Source organism: Cinclus cinclus, chromosome 27 (genome assembly GCF_963662255.1).
Source record: "Cinclus cinclus chromosome 27, bCinCin1.1, whole genome shotgun sequence".
Taxonomy (NCBI): Eukaryota; Metazoa; Chordata; class Aves; order Passeriformes; family Cinclidae; genus Cinclus; species Cinclus cinclus.
This window is the reverse complement of record NC_085072.1, coordinates 5,978,218-6,003,246: the sequence shown is the minus strand read 5'-3', so window position 1 is coordinate 6,003,246 and position 25,029 is coordinate 5,978,218. Positions and strand designations below refer to the sequence as shown.

The 25,029-nt window shown below is 56.5% G+C and overlaps 1 protein-coding gene across 1 annotated transcript in view; it reads right to left on the bottom strand.

Annotated features, from left to right (window-relative positions):
• Nucleotides 1–395: 395 nt before the first annotated feature.
• KIF21B (kinesin family member 21B) overlaps nucleotides 396–25,029 on the bottom strand; it is a 40,245-nt gene continuing 15,611 nt past the window's right edge. The window contains exons 4-35 of the mRNA XM_062509741.1: nucleotides 22,664–22,813; nucleotides 22,302–22,436; nucleotides 21,786–21,953; nucleotides 21,209–21,324; nucleotides 20,442–20,637; nucleotides 19,351–19,540; nucleotides 19,176–19,239; nucleotides 18,098–18,322; nucleotides 17,795–17,876; nucleotides 17,236–17,353; nucleotides 16,764–16,955; nucleotides 15,983–16,182; nucleotides 15,740–15,847; nucleotides 15,316–15,384; nucleotides 14,699–14,928; nucleotides 14,161–14,308; nucleotides 13,868–14,062; nucleotides 12,979–13,080; nucleotides 12,705–12,870; nucleotides 12,368–12,428; nucleotides 11,999–12,056; nucleotides 11,311–11,516; nucleotides 10,787–10,861; nucleotides 10,530–10,643; nucleotides 9,830–9,868; nucleotides 7,592–7,728; nucleotides 7,146–7,326; nucleotides 5,448–5,612; nucleotides 4,799–4,916; nucleotides 3,945–4,115; nucleotides 3,277–3,476; nucleotides 396–2,060 (exon numbers count right to left, since the gene is read on the bottom strand). Of these exons, the coding sequence (XP_062365725.1) occupies nucleotides 2,006–2,060; nucleotides 3,277–3,476; nucleotides 3,945–4,115; nucleotides 4,799–4,916; nucleotides 5,448–5,612; nucleotides 7,146–7,326; nucleotides 7,592–7,728; nucleotides 9,830–9,868; nucleotides 10,530–10,643; nucleotides 10,787–10,861; nucleotides 11,311–11,516; nucleotides 11,999–12,056; nucleotides 12,368–12,428; nucleotides 12,705–12,870; nucleotides 12,979–13,080; nucleotides 13,868–14,062; nucleotides 14,161–14,308; nucleotides 14,699–14,928; nucleotides 15,316–15,384; nucleotides 15,740–15,847; nucleotides 15,983–16,182; nucleotides 16,764–16,955; nucleotides 17,236–17,353; nucleotides 17,795–17,876; nucleotides 18,098–18,322; nucleotides 19,176–19,239; nucleotides 19,351–19,540; nucleotides 20,442–20,637; nucleotides 21,209–21,324; nucleotides 21,786–21,953; nucleotides 22,302–22,436; nucleotides 22,664–22,813 (4,434 nt within the window). The 3' untranslated portion in view covers nucleotides 396–2,005. The remainder of the gene's footprint in view (nucleotides 2,061–3,276; nucleotides 3,477–3,944; nucleotides 4,116–4,798; nucleotides 4,917–5,447; nucleotides 5,613–7,145; nucleotides 7,327–7,591; nucleotides 7,729–9,829; nucleotides 9,869–10,529; nucleotides 10,644–10,786; nucleotides 10,862–11,310; nucleotides 11,517–11,998; nucleotides 12,057–12,367; nucleotides 12,429–12,704; nucleotides 12,871–12,978; nucleotides 13,081–13,867; nucleotides 14,063–14,160; nucleotides 14,309–14,698; nucleotides 14,929–15,315; nucleotides 15,385–15,739; nucleotides 15,848–15,982; nucleotides 16,183–16,763; nucleotides 16,956–17,235; nucleotides 17,354–17,794; nucleotides 17,877–18,097; nucleotides 18,323–19,175; nucleotides 19,240–19,350; nucleotides 19,541–20,441; nucleotides 20,638–21,208; nucleotides 21,325–21,785; nucleotides 21,954–22,301; nucleotides 22,437–22,663; nucleotides 22,814–25,029) is intronic.

The following is a 25,029-nucleotide window of genomic DNA, read 5'->3' as shown; positions in this document are numbered from 1 at the left end:
GGATAAACCAGCTGAGGAATGAGTGCAGAAACTCTCTCCAATACAGGCTTGGGGCGGGGGGAGACACCTCCTCCTGATCCCTGTGTCTGTGTGCTACTGCCTGGTGAGGTCTCTGCATTTTCTGTGCACCTCAGTTCCACAGGTCATACAGGATGGATGGGCACCTCTCCTCAACATCAGTCCTGGCTGTGCAGGGCTCAGCCACATCCACAAGGGACCAGTGGCTGTCCTGGGCAGGGTTACACACACACACACACACACACACACACACACACGTACGTACCATTTACCCTCCAACAAGGCAAGCCAGCAGGATGGAATTTTCCCCAGAAAAAGGCAACCCCCCTCCCCCACTAAAACAATAGAGATATTCCCATCTTTCATAATGCAGAGGAATCCTCTCACTCCAGCCAGAACACTTAGAACAAGATCTGGTGGCAGATGACCAAAGTATCACTGTGGTTGGAGAGAGCAGGAGGGAAATGGTCTGTGCTTTATGGGGCAGGTCCTGGAGCCCCTGGCCTCCAAGATCCCAGTTCAGTGCTGGTGGGATCACACAGAGAAATCCTTAAATTTGAGTTCTTTCTTCTGTGACAAAGGGGAAAGGAGAGTGTGTGAGGCAAGAACACCCATCCAGGGGTCTCCTCAGCCATCCCACAAGAGCCCTGGGTGGCCCAGGGCAGGAAAGAGGGGGATGGTCCAGTGGGCCATAGGAGAGACAGAGGGAAGCTCCAGTGTGAGACCAGGGCCTTACCAGCCCTCCTGGAACAGGAGGGACAGAGGAAAGAGCCTGCAGAATGTGCATCCTTGGGAAAACACTCCTGGGTGGAGCCCCCAGACCCTCAAGGAGATGAGATTGTGCAAGATCATCCACTGCAGGATTGTCCTTGGAGCACAGGGGGAATCAGGGGACTTGTGCAGATCAGTGTGTGCAACCCCCTCCCCCTCTGCTCCTGCCACAGTGGACTCTGGCTGCTCCATGCCTTGCTGGGTTCTCTCCATCCTTGGATCCATGCAGGCCCAGCCTAAGCAAGCTCCAGTCCAGGCAGAGGTCTGAGGACAGAACCTAAGGGAAGGACAGACAGAGCCACAGCAGTCGGGTGACAAACCCAGCCTTGGCTTTTTTCCCCTGTAACCTCCATTCTTGTTTCATTTCTCCATCTCAAGGGGATTAACTCACTGCAGGAACCCAGCACAAACCCCTGAGGGGGGGCCACGATGTCCAGAGCAGGGCTGAGCAGCACTTCCCACTGCAGAGCAGGCTGGGCACGTGGGGAAGAGCTCAGAGACACGGGGCAGTTGAGGTTTGGAGAATGTCCAAGGGAACTGCAGCAGGTCTGTCTGCAAGTTTCCTGGTGGAGATCTTCCCTGGCTTGCTGTGCCTCACGAGATGGGACATGGCAAAGGAGCTTAGAGGTGCAGCCCTCTCACCAATGGGGACAGGTCCACAGAGGATAGGAAAGGCTAGGAATACCAGGAAATCATTCAGTAGTCCCCACAGCAGAGGTGTCTCACAAGTAATGGCACCAGAGAAGCACCCTCTGTGTTGTGGTCCTGGCCAGCAGACACCAAATGTCCTCGTGGAGTGGAGGAAGACTCCTGCAGGAACCAGCCCAGGAGCAGCACAGCACAGCAGAGGCCACATTAGCCCACAGTGGCAGCAGGGAACTGGGTGTCTCTGAGAAGGAGTCAGGGATCTCTGACCCCCAGAAGTCCTTACAGCAGGGTGGGTGAGAAGAGAGATGAAACATTTCCTGTTCACTGGAGAACCATCCAGAAACCTCAGCAGGAGGGTAGGTGGAGCTGCTGGTGCCCCACAGAGCTGCTTCCTCACAGGAGCTGACAGTGCTCAAAGTACCAGATGCAGCATTGTCCACCCTGTTGGGTCAGGCACAAAGAAATCCCTGTCCTGGGCTGAGCTCCTGGAGATGACTGAGTCCTGACAGCAGGGGGAGGCACCCTGACCTTCACCCTGCCCCCATGCCTTCCAGTCTTTCTGCAGTTCCTAGTTTGACCCCGCAGGCAACCTCCTCCCACTCCAGAGCTTCACTGTCAAGTCGCTGAGGAACAAAGGTGAGAGGGACAGCATGACACAGGGGTCGGGGCAGGAGCCCCACAGACACTGCCCCAGAGGAAATCTCCATCCCCCCCAGGACAGCATGCAGCCCCCCAAACTTCCAGGCCCTTTTCCCTTGGCAGGAGTGTGATCGATGCACTTTGGGGAGAAGGCAAGCCCAATGGGGCTCAGCCTCCAGCTCACCCCACTGGCAGCAGTTGGCAACAAAGGGAAATGGTGACTCCAGGGCTGACCCCACACCAGGACTCCTACCCGCCTTGAATGAGCTCCAGCTAGGTCCCAGCAGTGATATCCAGGGAGCTGCTTTGCTCCTGGGGCATGGGCTGATTTGGGGGTGGCTGCTGACTCCCAACCCACTATCCATGCAAAGGCACGGGCAGGCCGTGGCTTCCCACAGGATTGCCAAAGTAGATGTGGGCACTTGGCGAGGAAAAAAAACCAAAAAGCAAGTGAAACCAGGGCAGGGGTATGACTGGGAAAAGGGGGTGAGTCCATTCTAACAAAGACTTATCAAGTGGGAAAAAACGCAGAATAGTTTCATACCGTGAAGAAGCAGCTCAGACCAGAGAAAAAGGGGGGAGGTGAAGAGAGGGGAGCAAAAGCAACAGTGAGAGGGACAGAGGGAGGGAGAGATGGAGAGAAAAGGGAAGGAGAGACAGAAGAAGAGCATATGAGCAAGAGAGTCAAAGAGCAGGAGGGTCAAGGCAGACTAGTAGCACGGCCCTTTATGGCAAGGACGCGTCGTGGAAGGCAAGGGGTGAGCCCAGGCACGTAATTCCATAACTTTACCCGGCAGTCGCTGTGGCACAGATGGGAGGTGGGGAGAAGGAGAGGCAGAGAGAGACAGAGAAAAAGGAAGGGAGAAAAGGGACAGGGTCGAAAAGAGGATATCAGAGTCTTGCTGCTGAAGAGCTCCCCGAGAGCAGCAGACAGTGCCCAGCCCCGAGGGAGAGGGGTCCCTGCACGGGGAGTAACCCAGGGATGGCCAGGGACAGCTCTTGGCACTGCAGTGGGCAGGCCCTGCCATGGGCAGGCTACAGCGGGCAAAAGGAGATAAAGGAGTAGAGGGACTAAAAAGCTGTGAATTCCTCCCCGCTCCCTGTTCACCCAGCACACACCCCCCAGGCCCAGGGGTGACGGCTCAATCCCAGGGTCTCCCCCTTCCCAGGGGCCATGGGGGCAGAACACCCGAGGCTCACCTGGAGGCAGTGAAGATGTGCTTGGAGTTGGTGCAGATGGCATTGATGGGGCTGTCGTGCCCCTTGATCTCCCCCACTGGGGTGAAGGTGTCCACGTTCCACACTTTGATGACGCCTCCTCGGCAGGCGCTCAGCACCATGGGGCGCCCGGGGATGAAGGCCAGGGCACAGACCCAGTCTTTGTGGGCATTGGGGATTTGCTGTAGGCACAGGCACAAAGCAGAGGTCATGGCCAGCCTCATCTGCAGCACCACAGGCAGCCTCATGCACCCATCCTGGCAGCTGGGTCCTCACCGACACCCTGGGACTGACTGGGACTGCAGAACTGGTGATGCCCAGTAAGAAGCCAAGGGTAAGAGCTCCAAAGTCATGGCTTGGTTTCTCCCTTGGGCAGGAGACAACAACCCAGAATTCAGGGTGGAACACAAGCCCCCACGCTGCATCTGATGCCACAACCTGACTGAAGGAGAACTGGTGATCCCAAGCACCCTGCTGGACAAATTAATGGGACACGGCACACCCTCACCCACACATGGCCCAGGACTGGGAGTGTTCTCCATGGTGAGCTCCTCACTGGCACTAGGTTCCTGTACAACCCCCCAGGCCCCAGCAGCAACCCCCCTCTACCCTGTGTCACTGCAGGACCTGTGCTCTGCTCCCCTCCACACCTGGAGTAGTTCCTGCTGCTCCAGATCCCACTTCTTGATGCCGTTGTCCCTGGAGCCGCTGAAAAGGACATCTCCCTGGATGGCCAGGCACTCAATGCCATCGTAGTGAGGTGGCTCGAAGTTGTGAGTGGGGCCAATGTTGCCCACCATACCCTCTGTGATCTCAAACACCTGGGGAAGAGCAGCAGGTAACAGATGGCACTGGAGACAGAGCTGGCTGTCTCCTGGAGAGTTTGGCCACCACCCTCTGCGTTCTAGGCTCAGGGCACCTAGAGTGATGCTGGAAACAGCACTGAGCATAGGCTACTGGAGGCTTTTTTGGGGCTGAGGGTCCTACCACAAGCAGAGATCTGCCACCAGGGACAGCTCCACTCTGCTGCATTTTACTCATGGTGAGCCTTCACACCCCTCAGGAGCCAAGCTGACAGCTGAGTGGGATCCTGTCTCACCATCTCACCAGCTCTCCCTTCCCTGGTGACAGCTCTAATTCAACCTGCTAAAACTTGTAGGGACGGGACAGGCTCCTGCTGCACTGGGGCTGTGACCAAGCAGGCACAAGGCATCTTTATCAGGAGGGATTATTGAGCAGAACAGGGTGAGTTACTCATCTGGGTCAGCCCTCACAGGCAAATCCCAGCCTGAGAGTCTGATGCATGAGAGAAATGCAACTTCTCCAAAAGTGCACTGTGGACCAAGCAAAAGGCAAGATTTGGGAAGAAGAAACAAGTGAAAGCCTCACATGCAGAGGCGGAAACAGAATCTGGGCTCAGCTTTCAGGAGGAGAGAAGAGTGAGGGGCCAACATCTGTGTTTCCCTACAGGACTCGGAGTGCTGCTGCCCAAGGAGGAGAGTACCTTGACATAGTGATCTTTGGAGCCTGTGACCACCAGGTCGTGGTTGCTCGCTGTCTGGTTCACTGTGAGACACATCACAGGCCCGATGTGGCCACTCAGCTTTCCCACGGGCTGCAGCCTAGGTGCAAGGGCACAGGTCAGCCCCTCCTGTGAGCTGGAGCTCATCCAAAGAGCCCCCTCACACAGAGCCTCCCCCAGCCCTGGAGTGCCCCAGTAGGGACTGTTCCCTTTGGGGGAGAGTGGGAAGAGAGACCCCATTCCCTGTGATTCTCGGGGAGGAAGGCAGCCTCAGAGTGTGCCAAAATCTGGATGCACAGCCCAGGCTGCAGCACAGGGTTGGCAGTCCAGTGCCCTCTGGGCAGGTAGGAGAATAAGGGAAAAACAGGGCTCTGCTGCTCATCCCACTTGTCTTTTCCCTTTTGCTAAGCCCTGCCCGGAGCACAGACAAACTCCCACCCCATGTAGCTCCAATACTGCTCATCACCCTTCGGGGCCCCATAGGAAAGGGTCCTAAAAATCCTTATTCCAGGCAACTTCCATAGTAAAAGAGGCTTTCATGTTCCCCACGGGGATCACTTCAGGCTGCCCTGAGCAGCTGGTGCCCATCTGGCACCCCCAGGATGCCCTGCCCAGGCCAGCAGCCCCTCACCTGCTCAGCTCCCAGACACGGACAGAGTTGCCAGCAGCAGCATAGAGCGTGGTGCCCGTGGGGTTGAGTGCAATCTGGTTGATCTGGTGCTCCCCCTGCACGCTGGTGACAGTGCGGGTGCTGGTCCCAGCACAGGCATCCCCAGAGATCACCTGTCCAGATGACCTAAAGGAAGGAGAGTTCAAACGGGGAGGTGAGACCAGAGCCACTGAGGAGCCACAGGGAGCTGTTAGCTCCAGGCTGGCACAGCTGGTCCCGCCCTGAGGAAGTATCCCTGCCTTTCTGACCACAGTGGGACCAAAAAGAGCTTTGTCCCACAGGCCAGTGCCCACCCTGCAAAGGTAGCCAAGGATGCAGGGTCTGTACATGACTCAGAGCATCCTGCCCTGGTTTCCAGCTGAGGGGCCCCTCTGCACTCCCATGCCTCTCTGCTTCCCAAGGAAGAGCTGGTGAGTGCTGGCATCCAGCACAGGGAAGCAGAGGTCTTGGCCTCTCTACCGAGAGAGAAGCACCTTCAGGCCAAGGCAGATGAGCTGAGGCTGGAAGGAGAAAGGAGATCTGTGCCAGAGCAAGTGGGTAACTCTGACCTGCCATATTGTCCTAACCTTTGAGGCCTTCTCCAAACTGGCAGCCACAGCTACAGTCTGTTCCACACTCCTTTCTAGTCCTCAAACACCTCACAGAGCCCCAAGTTTCCCACTGAAGAGCCTGTGATTTACTGAGCCACTGTGCTATTTGGGGCTATGACCCCTATTGGAGCTGCCAGCTCTCCCGGCCACCCCAGAACAGCTGCAAAATCTCTTCAAAGCTCCTGACCCTTAACAAGGGCAAGTGCTGGATTCTGCACCTGGGACACAGCAACCCTGGCTGTGTGTATACAGCAGGGAACAGAGGCTGGAGAGCAGCTGTGGGAGGGGACCTGGGGATCCCGGCCAATGGAATGTTGAATATGAGTGAGCAGTGCCCTGGCAGCCAGGAGGGACATCCATGTCTTGGGACACACCAGGCACAGCACTGCTATCTGGTCAAAGGAGGGGATTGTCCTGCCCTGCTCTGCACTGGGGTAGCCTCACCTCAAGCCCTCAGGGCAGTTTTGGGCATCACAATATAAAAAAGACACTAAGCCATTGGAGAGCATCCTAAGGAGGGCTATGAGAATGATGAAGGTTCTGGAGGGGAAACCTCATGAGGGGCAGCAGAGGGACAGGTACTGATCTGTTCTCTCTCATGACAAGTGACAGGACTCATGGGGATGGCTGGAGCTGAGTTGGGGGATAATCAGGATGGATATCAGGAAAAGGTTCTTCCCCTAATGGGTGGCTGGGCACTGAACAGGCTCTCCAAGGAACGGGCACAGCTCCAAGCCTGAGTTCAGGAAGTGTTTGAACAATGCTTCCAGGCACAGGGCAGGATTGTTGGTGTGTCCTGCACAAGGCTACGAGGTGAACTTGATGATCCTGATGGGCCCCTTCCAACTCAGCATATTCTATGATTTCATGACCCCGAGTCTTTGCTGCAGGAGCTCCCCATGAGTTCCCTCAACCCAAACTCTTTCTGTTCCCTAAGGAAGCAACACTGCAAACTGGCACTAAAGAAGCTGGTATCTGGCCATGTCCCCAGCTCCTGTAAGCTCTGGAAATGGCTTCTGCAAAGCCAGAGATGCCCAGAGTGCCCCAGGTGTCCCAGAGCTGCACGTACGTGAGGGTGCGGATGCAGCGGGCAGAGTCGCGGATGTCCCACACTTTGATGTATGATGTGGACACGGTGAACACCAGCCCCGTGTGGCTGCAGTACTTGATGGAAACCACATTGTTTGGGTGACCCTTGAGAGAAGCGATTTCCTGGCCTGTCACCAGGTTCCACATTTTGCAGCTCCGGTCTGTGGGAGGAAGAACATGCCCAAGAGTGCTGGGGGTGTCTCCTCCAAGGGCATGGTGGCCTGGGGACAATATGCCCCTCTAAGCATCTCCTCCCACCCACAGGGCCAGAGGGAAGGAGCCAGCCAGCCCCAGCACAGGGACAGGACAGGGCTCAGCACTGAAGACAGGGACCACCCCTCTAATGCCCAACATTTCCCATGTTCCCAATGCCCACCTGCTCCCACAGCATCTGCATCCTCCCTTCCCCCTCTGCCCATCACCCACCTTTGGACCCAGTGAAGAGCAGCTCATCAGTGGCATCCAGGCAGAGCACAGGCTTGGTGTGTCCCTCTGCCACCGAGACACACTGCAGTGGGGCTGTCCGGGCATTCTTGGTGCCACCCACTGGGTTAATGATGCCCCTTCACAGGAGAGAGAGAACAGGTACAGTGCAGGGGTGGAGAGGCACTGTGCCCACAGTCCCAGGGCATGGAAGAACATGAGCTGTCTCACACCAAGCATCTTCCATGGCCCAACAGTGAGACAGGCTCCTCCACCTGAACGTGGCATGTCCAAGCTGAGGTCTCTGGAGACCCCAGGGATCCCCCCATGGTCAGCCTCTGCCTACCTCTGCCCCAGCAATAACACAGGGAAAGGCCCAGTGACCTCTGCTCTCCCTCCAAACCCCTCATGCCTCACCAGCACAGACCCAGGACAGTTCAGGAGACTCAGCTCATTGGCCCTGAGTTCCATCTTGGGGCAAACTGTGCCCTCTCCAGCCTGAAGCTGAAGCTCTGCTGGGATAATGTTTCAGAGTGCCAGTATCAGCACCCCTTCCCTTGGAGTCTGTCACCCTTTGGCCGGGGACATTTGGAGACAGGGCCTCGCTCCTCTACACAGACCACAAGGGTGACAGAGGGCAGCACCAGCACTCCATGTCCCTGTAGCAATGACTGTTCCTGCACCCACTGCTGGCTCTGGGCAGGAGTGCACCTACCCCTGCCAAACCTCCTTCCAAGGGACACTACTGTCTGTTCTGGGGGACACATCATCTGCCAATCCCCTCCACTTCAGACATGCTCAGGGTGCTGAAGACCACCAGGCTGACCCCTCCATGTGTGACCCCTGGCAGGACCCGATGTGCCTGGTCATCAAGCACAGCCACAAGACCCAAGCTGTGCTGTTCTTCTTACAGGCAGAGAAACTGATGCATGGGGCTAGAGAAGGGCAAGGTTTGCATTAGTCATGAGGACAAGCACAGGTTCATTAATTTGGGTTTGGAGCTCACATGCACGTGCTCTTCCTCAGCTCTGCACATACCAATGCCAAGCCAACAGCCTACCCCTCACCCCCAGTGCCTCCACCAGTCTCAAAGCAGCACTGAATCCAAGGGGAAATCCCTGCACTGCAGGGTGAGGCATCTTCCATGGACTTGGAGTGGCTGCCTGACTAAACTGCCCAGGGTGACCCAGCTCAGACTGGTCTGGTGTCACTTGCCCAGCGATGGGGGCCTGCAGGAGGTCAGGGTACAAGCACAGTGAGGGGACACCTGGGTGCTGGATGGCTGATCACAGAATCATGGAATGGTTTGGGTTGGAAGGGACTTTAGACACCATCTCACTCCTTTCCCTGCCATGAGCAAGGACACCTCTTCCACTAGCCCAGGTTGCTCCAAGCTCCGTCCAACCTGGCCTTGGACACTTCCAGGGATCCAGGGACAGCCACAGCTGCTCTAGGCAACCTGTGCCAAGGCCTTCACCATCCCCCTAGGGAAGAATTTCTTCCTAACATCTAGTCCAGTTCTCTCCCCTTTCAGTATTAAACTGTTCTTCCTTGTCCTGTCACTATTTGCCCATGTGAAAAAGTGCTCTCCCTCTTTGTTATAAGCCCCTTTAGGCACTGGAAGGCTGCAGTGTTCCTAAAGGATGGGGGAAATGTGGCTCTTGTTTTGGGAAACCTCTATAGTCAGGTGGATGCAGGGGGAGAAGCCCAGGAGAACCTTAACTTCAAGTCTGAGCTCTGCACCACAATCTGACTTGCCTTCTTTAGGGAAGAGACTGACCTTTTCCAAGTCACCACCAGGGAAGCACAACCAGGCAGGAGGTAAACCTGAGATAACTGCCTGGAAGAAGCTTGCACAAAGAATGTACTGCAAGCAACTCTTCCCTACCATCTCACCATCCTGCTGGACAGCTGGGGAAGAGGTGGGGTGTGGTGGCCTCATGCTGGCAAGAAACCATCAGAGATGGAGGAGAACATGCTGCCAACCCAAACCAGCCAGCACCCATTAGTGAGCCCAGCACCATATACCAAGAGCTAGTCCAAGCAGGAACAATTTGAACTTGCAGCTGAGGGACAGCATCAGGCACCAGAGGTGGCATGCCAGGAGGGGACAAACACACAGGCCAGGAGGGGGGTAGAGCAGCAAGCTGCAGGCAGACCATGTGGGGACAGGGAGAGCAGGCATCTGACAGAGAGAAGGAGGAGCAGAGAAAGGGATAATAAATAGAAAGTTGTCTATACCTCAGCACCTCCGAGACAGAGGAATCGCTGTCATCAGACCTAGGGGCAGAAAATTAGCAGGATTATGGGAGAGAAAACCCAGACTAGAGAAGGCAGCAGGAGTCAGAGGTGGAAGATTGTTATTGCATCCAAGCCATTGTAGGACAGAGAGAAGGAGTGGAGGGAGGGAGAAGGAGAAGCACACATGAAGAACCAGGGGAGAGGAGAAGCACACATGAAGAACCAGGGGAGAGCAAAAGAGCAGGAGGGCATGTGAGAATCAGACAGCAGGTCTCCATCAGGGAACACCAGCGCTGCTAGCAGCACCCAAGCCCAGAGCAGCACCTGACCTGCTGCCAGGAGAGAGAGGCTGGAGCAGCATTTGTGGGGGGATGCCAGTCCGTCAGCTTCCCCTGAGCCCTCATCCCCTCACCCCATCCTGCTCCCTCACCTTTCCAGGGGTCCAAGTCTGGCACCACAGTGTCTCCAGGCAGAGGCTAGGACTGTGAGCTCGGAGGGGGGACAGTGGGCAGGAGCACAACACTGACATGGCCCTGCTCCGTCACAGGGAGAAGCAGGGAGGTGAAGTGGTAACAGGACACTGGCTGGAGCCAATCGAAGCCCTGGTGTTCCTATATACCCCCATAGGACTCACACGTGCCATGTGCTTTCATGGTCTGGGTGTCCCTCACTCAGACACTCTCACACCAGCAGGACTTACTTGTCCAAGGCAGATCCCTGGCTCTGGGTGCTCGTGAGACGGGAGAAGACGTTGCGGTCATTGCGCGGACGGGTGGGTGGGGACGAGGGTGGTGTGAAGCCAATGTCTGCAGGCCTGAGCCAGAAGGATCAGAGGGACACGTTGGGAACAGCTCACCTGGCACCTGACTGGCACACCAGGGCCCAGAAAGAATCCTTCCACACTGCTCTGGGCCACACAGCCTCCCCTGCCCCTGTCCCCATTTCTCCCAAACTCACCTGGCAGGTTGCCCACGGTCATAGGATTTCCGCCTTGTCAGGGGTGAAGTGTCCGAGCCCCGGGACTGCCTGGGACTGAAGTGAACAAAGCAGAGTGGGCGCCTGCCCCTGCACTAGGATCCCACCCCAATGAACACCCGCGTCCTCCCACAGAAGAGCGAGCAAGAGACTGCGCTGGAGTCACAACCTCGAGGCAGCTCATGAATGCAGAGGCTTTTGGCAACCCAAGAAACCTTCAAAAAGGTTGATAACCCAGAGCAGGGAGTTAGGGACCCTCACACTCCCCTTCTTTCCCTGCACCTGAAGTAAACTCCTCTCCGTCTGCAAAGGGTACCAACCTACTCCTACACACTCTCCAAGCCCCACTGAGGAAATCGACCACTGCATGCTGTAGCCAAGCATGGATAGATGCAGGATTGGGTTTCCCTTCACCCCTCTGCACCTCCACAGGCCAAGCACAGCTTCCCCCAGACCCACACCTCCATGAGCCTCCCAGGGCCTAGACAGGACCAGCCCATGCTCACAAGGTGCTTCCTCGCGTGGGCAGGCTGATGGTGCGTGACACCTTCTCCTTGTAGTAGGGGTCTCGGATGGAGAAGCCAATCCCGTCCTCTTTGATCTCCATGAGGGATGCCAAGGACTTGGTGATGTTCTTGGTGGAGACGTCCAGCGTGGGTCCCAGACACTCGGCAGACACTGCCTTCATCTGCCCCGAAAGCTTGGGCTCTCCCTAGAGCAGAGAACCTAGAGCTTGGGTTCTCCAGAGAAGGCTCTGCGGTGGGCAGCACTGGGGGCAGTGGGAGCAGCCAGTGCTGTGGGTTGGAAGAGTTTGTGCTCTCTGGCCACAAACCAGCTCTCCCACATCCCACTGGGATGCCCATCACAGCCAGCTCTCCACACAAACATGACAGCCTGTACAGAACCATGGCTGCTTCCCTGCATCTCTGCCCTACACGGGGACATCCTCAGTGCCACTCAGATTTGGAAGGTACTGGCTGGTGTAGTGGGTGTTTCCTGAGTCTCTGGTGCTTCAGGACAGGACCACTGTACCAGGAGGCCTTGGTTCTGGCCATCCAGAGAGCAGCCATACTGCCTTATGCCAAGCCTGGTCTCCCAAGGTTCAGACCACTGTGTAGAGGCCTGAAGCATCACTGAACATCCCTCCATCCCTCCTGCCAGTCTCTGTGACCAGGCCAAAAAAGGCCAACTAACCTTGAACTTGAAGTCATCCTGGCTTGCTGAGCCCTTCATGGTGAAAGACTGGGAGATGCTGCAAGGAGAAAGGAGCAAAGATGGATCTTCAGCGCCAAAGTCTCCTTAGAAAGGTGGTGCCACTAGTGCACCAGATTCCTTGTGTCACCCTCTGCTCCCCAGCACCCTTTCTCCAAGGAATGACCAAGCCTTCACTCCTTACTCATGTCCAAGAGACATCCTGCTCCCCCTACCAAGGGCTGGGAACCACAGAAAAGCTCAGGTGGGGCTTTGTTCATCCACGTCCCTCTACGAGGTCCCATGAATGGCATCAAGCATCGTGCCCCGGCCACCACCACCACCTCAGGCAGCACCAGGCTGGGTGCTCACCTCCCATCTGAGGCCAGGCTGAACTCTGACACTTCCTCATCCGTGCTGGTGTAGCCATTCTCTGTGAGAGGGAGACAATGCATCAGCAGAGGGGACCCCACTGCCACCAGCCCCATCCAGCCCTGCAGTGGAGGGGGCAGCCCAGGAAGGCGTTGTGGGTGACCCAGTCCTTGTCCCTGTTATCCATGGCCAGGGCACATGCTCCCACCCACCGTGGCCCGTGGGGCAGGGTCCAAGCCAGAGCACCTCTAGGTGCTTTCTGGATGGCCAGCACGGCTGGGCTCCCACATCACAGGGAGCACACATGGCCTGAAGATGCACCTGCCTCAGGCCCCACCTTGCTGGACGTTGTGGATCAGTGCCTGCAGCTCAGGGTGTGACTCAGCCTTCTCCCGAAGGGCGTCCAGGAGGGCGTGGTTCTGCGAGGAGCTGGCCACATCTGATTGCCTCAGTCGCCCCTCCAGCAGCCGGATCTGGGCCTCCTTCTGGGCCACCTGCAGTCCCTGGGGAACAAATGCTGCCACTAAGGCAGGTGCCACAGGTCCTTGGCACCAGGTCCTCACCCTGGCAGCCAGAACGAGCCCCTGTCACACACCCCAGCCCAGCCCCACCTTGTCGATGGAAGCTTTCAGGAAGTTGTCCAGCAGCAGCCGGGCTTCGGCCAGGGAGCAGGAGCTGATCACCACCGAGGTGTCCGTGGAGTCCAGCTCCTCCTGAAACACGGAGAGACAAGTGCTGGATGCAGCAGGGTAGCTTAGCTGCTGGATGTGGGATGGGTGGAAGGGCCTCCAAGGCAAGCACAGCACTTCTATCACCCTGCAAGCATTGCCCAGTCCAACCCTCACCCTCCCCAACCTGCCCAGTGGCTACTGGGGAGATCCGGCCATAGAACTGTCCAGCACTGAAGGGCTCATGCACTGCTACAGAAATTCTGGTTCCAACACAAAACTCAACAGCCACCAGCCTCACCCAAACCCACAGCCCAAAGCCTAGTGTGATTAACAGCAGCCCTTCTACCCTGCTAATCAAGGTGACAGCTGGGGACAAGCCAGGGACAGCACACAGACTCCAATTCAGACTGCAGGCATTGAGGGGAGTTGGGAGCTGCCCAGTGGCAAGCCCAGTATCACAACTGGACACAAAACCTCAACAGTTTCTGCTAGGAAAACCCAGTCCTCATGGGATGTTTCCAGCACACTACGCAACCATGGGGACAAGTCACCACCAGCCCCATGTGCAAATGGGGGCCACAGCTTCCCTACAGTTCCAGGGCAGGAAACACCAGCAGCCTCTCCATGGACATGCAAGAGCTCCCCTCTGTAATTAATCACCTAATGAGAAGTGATTGTGTGGGTGAAGCCTCACCAAGAGTGACAGCTCAGAGGACTGTGGGTCCTCTGACCAGAGCCCAGGCCCAGCTGGCTGTGCCCAAGGATGCTCCTTCCACAGAGGGATGCTCTCACATTCTCCCTGCCAGCCAGACCCAGTCCTACTGCTCACCTTGGTCTCCTCAATCTGCATGATGGTGGCCTGGCAGTCTGAAATGCTGTCATTGATATAGTCAATGTTGGCCCCCAGCACCTCAATCTCCTCGTTCAGCTCTTGCAGACCCTTCTGCTCCTTGGGGCTCTCTTCCTGCAGCTTTGCTCGCTTGCTCAGCAATGCCTCCTGCAGCAGTGACAGCTCCTCACGTTTCTGGGGGAAAAAGGAAGGGGTATTAACACTCTCCACATGGCCATCTCCCTGTCCTGCACCCACCACCCAGCCCTCTCTGTCCCCAGAGCCACAGCCACCTTGATGAGCCTCTCCATGTCTGCCTCTAGGTTGACGATGGTCATTCTCTGCATGACAATGTCAAAGATGCGCCGCTCCAGTGACTGCCACTTGAGGCGGGCAGCTTTGCTGAAGGTCTGGCTCGTCCCCTTCTTGGGGAACTTCTTCCTACAGCCAGAGGGAAGAAGAGGCATATGGGCAGATGGCCACACTGTGCTGGAGAACTAGCCTTGCCCCAGGAAGATGTTTGGGATGTTGCTGGCTGGAAACAGAGGGCGCATCTGTGTTGTTTCCACATTGCCCAACTTTTCAATTTCCTCCTAGCAAAGTGGAACAAGAGATGAGTCCAGCAGGCATTCAAACCTCATGGAAGGCCAGCTTTGGGCTCAAGCCCAGGTGACAGTCACACTCTGTCAGCACAGCTTATCACAGGGTCACTGATTCAATATGGGTCAAGTGGATACTAAGAAGCCACCCTTCAACCTCTGCCACCAGCCAAAAGCCAGGCATGGGGGTCCCTGGGATGTCCCACCTCTAGCACCCAGCCCCTGCCCTGACCTGGCAGGCCGAGCCCCATTAATGGAGGACGAGGGGTCTCCCAGAAAGTTGTTGATTTTCCTGTTCCACTGGCGCACAATGCTGGATACAGAGCGAGCGCCAGACTCGGGCTCGGAGGAGGTGGTGCTGGCAGAGACCTCTGCGCCCGAGTCCAGCATGGCCGGCTTCTGGCTCATCCTGCCTGCCACCCGGTCTGACATGGGCTTGGCCAGACGGCGCAGTGCTGACACCTGCCCAGAGGAAGGGCAGAAGAGAGGGTGTCAGCTGGGCAGCCCCACCCAGCCTAAACCCATCGGCATCACCCCCAGGTGCCCAGAGGTCTGAGAGCAGGAGCTTCATAGACCCAAAGCCCGGGGACATTTGTGCCTCATGGAGTTCCCTCTCCTCCCTCATAGCCCACCCCTGCCACCAGGCCCTGCTGCTCAGGATGGGGAACTCTGCTGCTGCCTACAACCACTTCCCACCCAGTTCCTGAGCCATAAACCCCCACCCTTCCTTTTGGGAACCCCATTCCCAAAGCCAGCCCTGTCTGAAGGATGGGATCTCTCTGAGCCAAGCACTAAGGTCAGATCTCCATAGGAGCTGGAGGCTATGTGGAGGAAACCCCCTTTCCTCACCTCCTGGGTTTTCCTCCGCAGCACTATTTCCTGCTGTCGCTTCTGAGATTCCAGAGCCCTGATCTGGAACTACATGAGTGAGAAAGAAAAAGACACCCCTGAGGACCAGCCCAGACAGCCCAGTGGTGGTTGCAGTCCCAGTGCTCCTTTTGGCACAATCTCACTCCTGATTCTAACAACGAGCAGGTTCCCAGCCTTGAGCTGGATCTGGTTGCATGTTCTCCCCTCCCACAGCATCCTCCTCAACTACAGCAGGAGCTGTGGGAAGCCTTTGGGAGTCATTCATCCAGCTGTGCTCTGCTAGGACTGTGTGGGCTCCAGCGAGGCTTCACCAACTCGAGATACCTGTGAGCACCTGCAGTACCAGAGCAGGACAAACAGCAGCTCCCAGCCACTGGCAGCACGTCGCATGCCAGGCTCTCACCTCCTGCCGGCGCTGCTCCTTCTTGAGCTGTGCAATCTCCCGGTTCCTCTTGGTCTCCACCAGCCGCCGCCGCTGCTGCTCCTCCCGCATCTGCTTCATCAGCGCCACCTGCAAGGAGGGACCCTCGTGTGCCACTGCCCAGGGCACCCACCCCCCAGCACACAGATGCCCTGCACTCGCCACCAGAGTGGAAAACATTGCTTCAGTGCCAGGATTCCTCCCTGCCCTGGCACATCCAGGTACCTTCGCCTTCTTCATCTCAGCCACTTCTGCCTGCAGCTTGCGCAGCTCCCGCTCGTAGCGGGACTGGTTCTTGAGCAGGCGAGCGTGCTCCTTCTGGGCTGCCTGCAGCTTCTGCAGGTCCCGGTTCATCTCCTTCAGCCGCTTCTCATAGTCTGCTTTGATCTTGTTTGCTTTCTCCTCTGTGTAGCACTCCATGGTGCCTGGCGGGTGGGGAGAGAGCTCGAAATGGCCATGCACCCTGGGATCCTCCTGCACCCACACACCCTGCCTGGAGGCACCGTGTCCCTCCCCATCCCATCAGAGCCCTCTCACCCCACCGTGAACTGGGGTCTGTCTGGAAATACCTGCTGGAAGAGTCCAGCACAGAGTGGATACAGTGGCTGGCCAGAGCAGAGCTGCAGACTGAGATCCACAGCCACATATATGGGTAACCCTGCCCTATTTAAGTGTGGAGATCAGCCACACCACTGGATCTTTTGCCCCTCAGTTCCCCAGGAGTCCCCACAGCTTCATGAAGTGGTGCTCAAGGCTGGAAGAGGCTTTGCCTCGCCATCCTTCTCCAGCACCAGCAGGGTCCAGAGCTGTGCAGCTGACTGATGCTGCTCCCACGGCAAGACAAGCAGAGTCTTGGGGGTACCAGGGATTGAAGTAGAGGCAGGGGGAATGACAAAGCTCAACCAGAGAAAGAGGTAGATGCTTTGACTTAGAGTTAGCTGGGCTTGAGCTGGAACTGGGGTCTGAGCCTGTGAGAATGGGATCCCATGGGTCAGGCAGTTCTCACTGAGGTTTTGCAGGACCCGGTCCCGCTCCAGCTGCGTGTCCCGAATCTTGTTCTGCAGTAGGATCAGCTTCTCCTCATACTGGTGCTTAAGGGTCTGCAAACGCCGCTGGCTGTTCTCCAGCTCATCAATCAGCTTCTGCTTGATCTCAATCTCACAGGTCAGATCTGCCAGGTCGGCCTGGAAATTCACAGCTGGAAGCAGAGGAGAAAGTCAGGCTAGGAGCCATGGGGAGCATCACTTCCACGGCCCCACTGAGTCACAGCACGTGGAGAGGGCAGAGGATGCACACTGATGGGGAGCAGCAGCACCCCAAAGAGCACTGCAGCAACCCTGGGGCTCTTCAAAGTCCCACAGAGCAGACATGGTTGGGGTGTTCTGATGAACTCTGCGTCCCCAAGAGCAGAGCTCATTGGCAGAGTTACCAGCAAGTGCCCCTCCATGCCCATGGCTGAACACAGATTTCCACTTTACCCTTTTCCTCTGCATCCGAGTCTGAATCCACCAGGCTCTCTTCACTGCCCGAGTCCTCATCTTCGTCCTCACGCCCATCCTCTTCCTCACAGCCACTCTCATCCTGTTCTTCCTCCTCCTAAGAGATGAGTGCCTAATCTCAGCCAGCTGGAGACAGAAGGTCTGTCCTTTTCCCCACAGCTTCTCCCTCCTCCAAACCTGAGTTCACCCTACAGCAATGGGCCACAGACCCCCAAGTGGGACTCAGCCTCTCACACAGGATGGCCAGGGTCTGCAGTACCATTTCTGGACCCCCAGCACATCCTGTTGAGAAGAACAGCAATTTGACCCATCCATTCTTGCATCCATCCCTTCCCAGCTCAGCAGCTCAACCCCTCTTCATCTATGCTGATTGAAACCAAGCCCCCAAAAATGTGGGCTCCTCATTCTACAGCCAGGCTGACTAGGGAGATTCCAGCATGGAGTCCTCAGCAAAATGACCCTTCCAGACTGCTTCAGGGCCAGGCTGAGCTTGGTCCGTCCACGAGTAGCAATTCCAGTGCTCCACACCCAGACTCACCTCTTCCACCTCGTTCTCATCCGTCTCTTCCCCATTGTCCTGCTGCAGTTTCTGCCGCTTCTTAAACGCCTCCTTCTCTGGGCTGGGGGGAGCAGAGAGGGGCTGGTGAGTCCCAGCATGAGAGGGGCCACAAACAGGTCCTGCTGGGCACACCCTCCCTCCTGCTTTGGGGGAAAACAGCCTCTGGAATGACACGATGGGTGAACAGAACAGGGCAGGGCTGGGAGGGGAAGCCGGGGGGGAGCAGGATACCAAAACCCACAGCACAGAGGGCACACAGCTCCCCTGCCCAGCTCCCTTCACCTCTTCCTCTGCTGCCGTCGCTCTTTCTTCTTGAGGCGCTCCAGGTCCTGCTTGGCCCGCCGGAGCACGTCAGAGGCCTCAGTGTCCATGGGAGCTGCAGGGCTGCACAGAGCAGCCAGGCCAGTGCCTGGTGAGGAGCCCACGGAGAAGGGGGGCCGGGCAGAGGCGCGCGAGAGGCTGCGCCGCAGGGACTCGTTCATGGACTCGCTCTCCAGGAGCTTCGTCCTAGGGAGTGGAAACACAGCACAGTCCAACAGGAGCCATCTCACTGGCCCAACAGGGTTTAGAATCACAGAATAGTTTGGGCTGGAAGAGACCTTAAACCTCATCTCATTCCACATTCCTGCCATGGGCAGGGACACCTTCCACTAGACCAGGTTGCTCCAAGTTCCATACACATGCAGATATGGGATAACCACAGCTGCTTTGGGCAAATTATGCCACTGCCTCACCACAATCACAGGGAAGAATTTCTTCCTTACTTCTAATCTAAATGTCTCCACTTTCAGTTTAAAGCCATTGTCCCTTGTCCTATCACTACTGTCCAGATGTTTTTGTAAAAAAAAAAAAATAAAAAATAAAAAAAATCCAGCACTCTCCCTCTTTATTGTAAGCCTCATTTAGGCAGTGGAAGGGGCTCTAAGGTCTCCCCAGAGTCTTCTACAGACTGAGCACGATACGCTCGGATGGCGTGAGCCAGGGACAGAGTCACTACTAAACCATTCCCACTAATGATGGGTCAGAAAGCCACAATGCTGCCAGAGAGGGTACCAGGGTCCAGTAAAAGACTGGGATGGACCCACCTTTGGGAGGCAGCCGTCCCTGGCAGGTCCCAGGCACTTCAAACAGAACCTCCCCCTCCATCAATGCCCACACCAAGGACTACAATCACCAAAGAACTGCCTGGCACCAAGGCTGGACCTCCTTCAAGCCTGTGCAGCAGCAGTGCCACCAGCTGGCATTCCACAAGGCGTACAGTTCACCCCAACAACGCTGGAAGCACTGAGCTGTGTGAGCCATCCAGCCTCAGGCCCTGGCCCTGAGACCCCAGTGATTCCCCAGCTGTGTGCCCACTCACCTCAGCTCCTCAATTTCCCGGATGTAGTTCTGGATGAGGGTGCCAATGGCTTCATTACCATCACCTGCAGCACAGAGGCACAGGTGGAGGAGAGGCAGACACTGGCTGTAGCACAGCCCCCATCCCAGATGCTGCCTGGGCTGGCCCACCATGCCACGTAGCAGCCCAGCCTCACCTGCTTTGGCCAGCATCAGGTTGGCCTCCTGGCTCATGAGGTAGGTGACCCTGCTGTTGATGGCATCGATGGCCTCCTGCATGGCCTTCACCCTCATGCGCAGGGCGCTGTTCTCCTTCTGCAGCATGGTGTTTTCACGGAACAGGTCACTGTAGCCCTCTGCACCATCCTCCCCGATCACCCGCTTGCCCTGTGGGCACACGAGGGAACCCCCTGAGTGCAGGGCAAGCTGGGACACAGAGATCCACCACTGCACTCCCGGGGGCAACTTGAGAGCTGGGACAAAGCCGGGGACCAGGAAAGCTGAACGTGCAGAGGGCAAGTGATGCTTCAGGGCTTTTTCCCTGCCTTACCACCCCTAAAACCTGGCCAAAGTCCTGCCTTGACAGGCAGGAGCTGAAACCCTGTTTCTTAAGCCTCCTGACTCCTCCTAGCAGTTACCCCTATCCACAGGGGTAGGGGACAGGAGGGTCTGTCCCACTAACCCTGCCCCAATTCAAATGCAAGGAAGGGACTTTCTGCATCTGTCTCTGCCTCCTCACCTGAGGGTCACTCCATCAGCTGGGTTTGCCTTTAGGTGGAGTTCATTTTCCTCACAGCAGCTTTTGTGGGGCTGTGTTTGGGATCTGTGCTGAAAAAAGCACTGATCCCACAGGGATGATTCAGCTCCTGCTGAGCAGGGCTTGCACAGCACCAAGCACCACCAGCATTGGGCCAAGAGTGCATAAGGAGCTGGGGGGGACAGCTGGCCACAATCACCACAGGGATATCCCAAACCACATGATGTCATGCTCAGCATATAAAGCTGGGGGAAGGAAGAAGGAACAGGGGATGTCTGGAGTGTTGTCCCAAGTCACTGTTACACCTGAGGGAGTCCTGCTGGGCTGGGGATAGCTGAACACCTCCCTGTGATGGGACGTGGGAAATGAGTTCCTTGGTTTGCTTTACTCCTTAAACAGTACCTAAACCAAAGAGTTTTCTCACTGTTACTCTTCCAATTCTCTTCCCCATCCCACTGGGGGGCAGTGAACAACTGGCTGCACGTGGTTCCCTTGCTGGCCAGGGTCAGAGCAGGACATGGGAGCACTCACTGCCTTGTACTCCATCAGCTCCATCTGCAGCCGGGCGATCTCAGCCCGCAGGGCACTAATCTGCTGGCTTGTCTTGTCCTGGTTCACCACCACCTTGTTCTTGATGTTGCGAGCCCGGTTCGCGTACTTGAGCGTGTTCAGGGTCTCCATGAAATCCCGGTCAGAGGGGCTCACACAGGCAATCATGATGGTTTGGCTTGGGGATGCAAGGGCAGGGTGAAAGACATTCCCTGCACAGCTCAGCAACCCAGCAGATGGAAACCCAGGACTTGGCATAGACCATGTGCCCCAGACACCCATGCTGGATGGAAGCCCTTCCTGGGCCCTTCTGGGTTTTAAAGCAAGGTGTGGATTGGGTTCATCCCTCCCAGAGCACCCACAAGACCCCTCAAGCACGTCACACAGCACTGAGCAAAGCAAGCCCTCCCTCAACACCTCCCTCTTTGGAGAACAGGCAGGGAATTCAATCCCATGCTGGACACCATCACTTGTCAAGTCCCAGATGTATGAGGACTTAGGAAGGTTTTACACCTTTACAGCTGATTCTGCCAAAGCTGCTAATTGCACCTGAGGCTTTGAGGAGCCACTGTCTTTACATCTGCAAAATCATGGCATTCTTGGGAGAAGGCATCTCTTCTTCACTGGGCAGCCACTGGAGTCCTGACATAGCTCCTGCATAGCTCTAGAGTCCCCTCAGCCCCATCTGCAGGGAGATAGCCCCAGCAGCTCTCACCCCAAGCTCAGGGTTCCACCTGAGACCCCCTTACCTGTTGCCCCCAAGGGAATCCTGCAACAGGCGGGTGAGCTTGGAGTCACGGTAGGGCACGTGCACAACTTTCTTGCTCTGATCTCCAAGGGCACTGATGACATTCCCCAAGGCCAGCTATCAATACAAAGGAACCCCCCCAGATTCAGCCCAGGCTGAGGATACAGCTGCCATGTGATCAGCATGTCAGGCCTGGGGCATGCATGGTAGCACAGGTTTGGGTTGCACAGTGGGTAGGCACAAAGGCTTCCCTTAGCCTGGGCTGCACTGAGAAGAAGCATCAAGCCCCAGAGTGGGTTTTGTAGCTCTGATAGCAGATCTCACCCTTTTGGGACCTGCCCCACTGTGCCCAGCTGCACCCCTCCCCAAAACACAAGTGTCCTTTGGCAGCAGAGCTGTGGTCTCACCACTGGCACTGTGCTTCTTGCCATCAGGCACGGGCAGCACAAACCCCAGCCAAGACAGCAGTACCCCAAGAGCCCAGGGTAGCTCCAAGCAAGACCCAGAAGTATCACAGGATTCCCTGGCAGGCCTTGCCTTGCCACTCCCCTGCCCACCAGTGCAGCCCAGTGCTGTACCAGCCCACAGTTGATGGAGATCCCTTCCTTCGCTCTCTCGCCAGTGGCACCCGTCCGCTTCAGCCTCTCTGAGCCAGCCAAGTCCACAAAGTGAAACTTGGCTGTCAAGGTCTCGTACTCAGCAGCGGGTTGGGATCCATCCAGAAGGCTGCTCACCTCCTCATTCACCTGCAACCAGGGACACATGAGGGGTCACCCTCCAGACTGGAGCAGGCAGAGGCTCCCTTGCCTTCACTCAGACATCAGTGAGAGTCTGAATGTTCACCCTCCATATCCAGCCCCTCAGAGATGGGGACAGGATCCCAAGAGCACCTTGTTCTGAACCATCCCACCTGGGATCAGCTCACCCTCAGCTCCCATGAATTCCTAATGCTGCCTATGACTGGAAAGAAGACAGAAAAATCCCTGCTTCTCTTTGGCAGACTTCAAACCCTCTCTCCTTCCCAAGGAAACTTCATGCATCACCTGGGTATGGAACCCAGAACAGTTTGGCCATGAGGCAGGACCACATCTCACCAGCTCTGGGCGGGCACACACTCTCGTTTGGCACAGATGAATGGTGAAGATGGCATGGGACCGGGAGCTCTGCACGTTCATCTGGGTGCTGGCAGTGGTGCGGGAAAGAGCTCCTTGTTTTAGGCACTGGATCAGCTACAACGACACCAGGCAGGGAAGGAAACCTTCAGGCACCCTTCTAGGGAGTCAGGACAGACCCCATGCAGCTCAGCAGATACACTGACCTTTTCCAGAACACCCCCAGGACTGCTTTCCCATCCTGGGAGAGATCTTCCCCACCAAGCTGTGCCCACGTAGCACATCCCTGGCCAGTGGCACCCAGCTGCCACCCCTGCTTTGTGCCTGCCCCTTCCTGCACCCACCTCATCCTGTGAGCTGATGAGGCGTGATGTGACCCCTGTGGTGTAGATGCTCCCACTGGCATCCTCGTGGATTTTGATGTTGGATTTGCGGTGGCGTGCATCGGGGTCGCGGGTGCTGTCAAACAGGTCCAGGATCTCCTCGTTGTAGAGCTGAGTGGGGCAGCAGTGGGTGTGGGGTGAGCAGAGGAAGCACAAGGCTGCTCAAGCCTGGCACTGAGGGACTGGCAGGAGCTGCCCTCTGGCACCCTGCTGCCACTCCCCCATAGCTGTGTGTGCTCACACGTGTCTGCAAGGCTGAGCAGGGCAGCTGGGCTGTGTGCAGGTGTAGGACAGGAGGCACAAGCATGTGCATGCAGAGAGGAGATGATGCACAGAATCATGGAATCCTTCAGACTGCAAACACCCTCTAAGATCACCAGGTCCAACCACTCTCCCAGCACTGCCATATTCACCACTAAACCATGTCCCCAAATGCCACACCCACACAACTTTTGACCACTTCCAGGGATAGTGACTCCACTGCTGCCCTGGGCAGCCTGTGCCAATGCTACACCACAATTTCAGGGAAGAAATTTTTCCTAATAGCCAATCTAAACCTCAACTGGCACAACTTGAGGCTGTTTCCTCTTGTCCTGTTCCTTGTCCCTGGGAGCAGAGCTTGACCCCCATCTGGCTCCACCCTCCTGTCAGGAAGTTGTAGAGAGAAAGAAGGTCCTTCTGAGCCTCCCTCTTCTCCAGGCTAAGCCCCCCAATTCCCTCAGCCACTGGGTGAGGGAATTCCTTCAGCCACATCAGACTGGTGCTCCAGAACTTGCCATGCAAAGCTCTGAGCTGCAGTCTGGGCTGGTTTCTGCTGCCCAAACCTCTCCAGTTCCTGGTGCACACAAGCAGCTCCACTGAGCAAACACCCAGGAGCTACACATCCCCCTGATCTTCCTGGCTCACCTGGCCACACGAGCCAGTCAAACCCCACTCTCATCACAGCTCAAGGTCATCTCTGTCAGGTGAAAAGGGGATAAGGGGGATCAGGGGGTGCTGAACAAGAAGGAAAACCCTGCTGCCCCAGAGCTGACTCCATCCATATCTTAACTCTGTAGAGAGTCCCCTCTCAGCCTGGGGTGGAGGGACACCCCTGCCCATCTGTCCCCCTGCTACCACCATTCAATGTCACCTCTTGCACCCAAAGTGCTCTGCCCTGGGTCACCCAAGGACTGCAGGTTCCTGGCCAGCAGAAGGGATCAGCCTAATCCATCCCTGGCTGCCCCAGGTGCCACCAGGCTCCTCAAAGGTTTAAACCTGCTCCCATAAACAAAGTCACAGGACAGGGATCAGCCAGAACAAGTCCTGTGCCCCTGCCAGGACAGAAGGGCTGGTGACCAGTGCCTGATGTGGCCATGTGCTGCTTTAGCCATGCAGGACTTCAGGACAGGCAGAAAATTGTCCCCATTTTCATCCCAGCACAAAGGATCCCTAAAGAGAAGCCCCACAAACTGAGCACAGTTGGGCAGGCAACCAGGAGCTTGGATAGGTCAAGTAATGGGCATGAGAGGACACAACAGCACCACAGGAGCTAACAAGGGCTCTGCAGATGGAGACATAAATAGGAAGGATTTCTCCAGCAAGGAGGTGAGTTTAGGCCCTCTCCAAGCCATCAACATTTGAAGACACCCAGATGTAATGGCCAACAAAGCCACCCAGAGGCAAGAGCACAGCACAGGCCCCCTCCCTGCCCATCTCCTCTGGGTGAATCCCAGGTCACAACCTCAACCAGATGAAGCTTGCTTGGGAGCTCAGCTTCACTCAGCACCACCCTGTGCTTTCTCACTTGGGCCTTAAAACAGCTCCCACTTGCATCTCTTTGCTCTTTCAGCCCAGGAGCAACCTCCAGGAAAAATGCTGCCAACATATGGGCAGCATGTGGTCCTTGGGCTTCCCAGGACAAACTTCTCCAGGGAATGAGGCAGTTAATAGAAAAGGTTTTTGAATAGGAGAGGTCAGCATAGAGGCAGGAGAGGATGCATTCTCAAGGACAGAGATGCAACAAAGGACATGGAAAATAGCACAGTTCTTCCTCAACCCCCCCAAGAGTGGAACTTTCTTCTCCTGTTTCACTGGGAACTCTGCTCCAAGGCAGCAGGCTATCCTTGACCTCAAACAGGGGTAACAAACAGCCCAGAGCCCCTGCATCCCCAGGGGAACAAACCATAAGACTTTTCCCCAAGCTGAGAGCTCCCTCCCCCCAGCTGGTAGCCATCTTAAGGTCAACAACATGTAGGTGTTTCGAGTCCCCACCACACCAGCACACATCCCCAGCCCCTGCTTGTCACGGTCCAGCTCTGCCAGTAACCAGTGAGGACACAGAGATC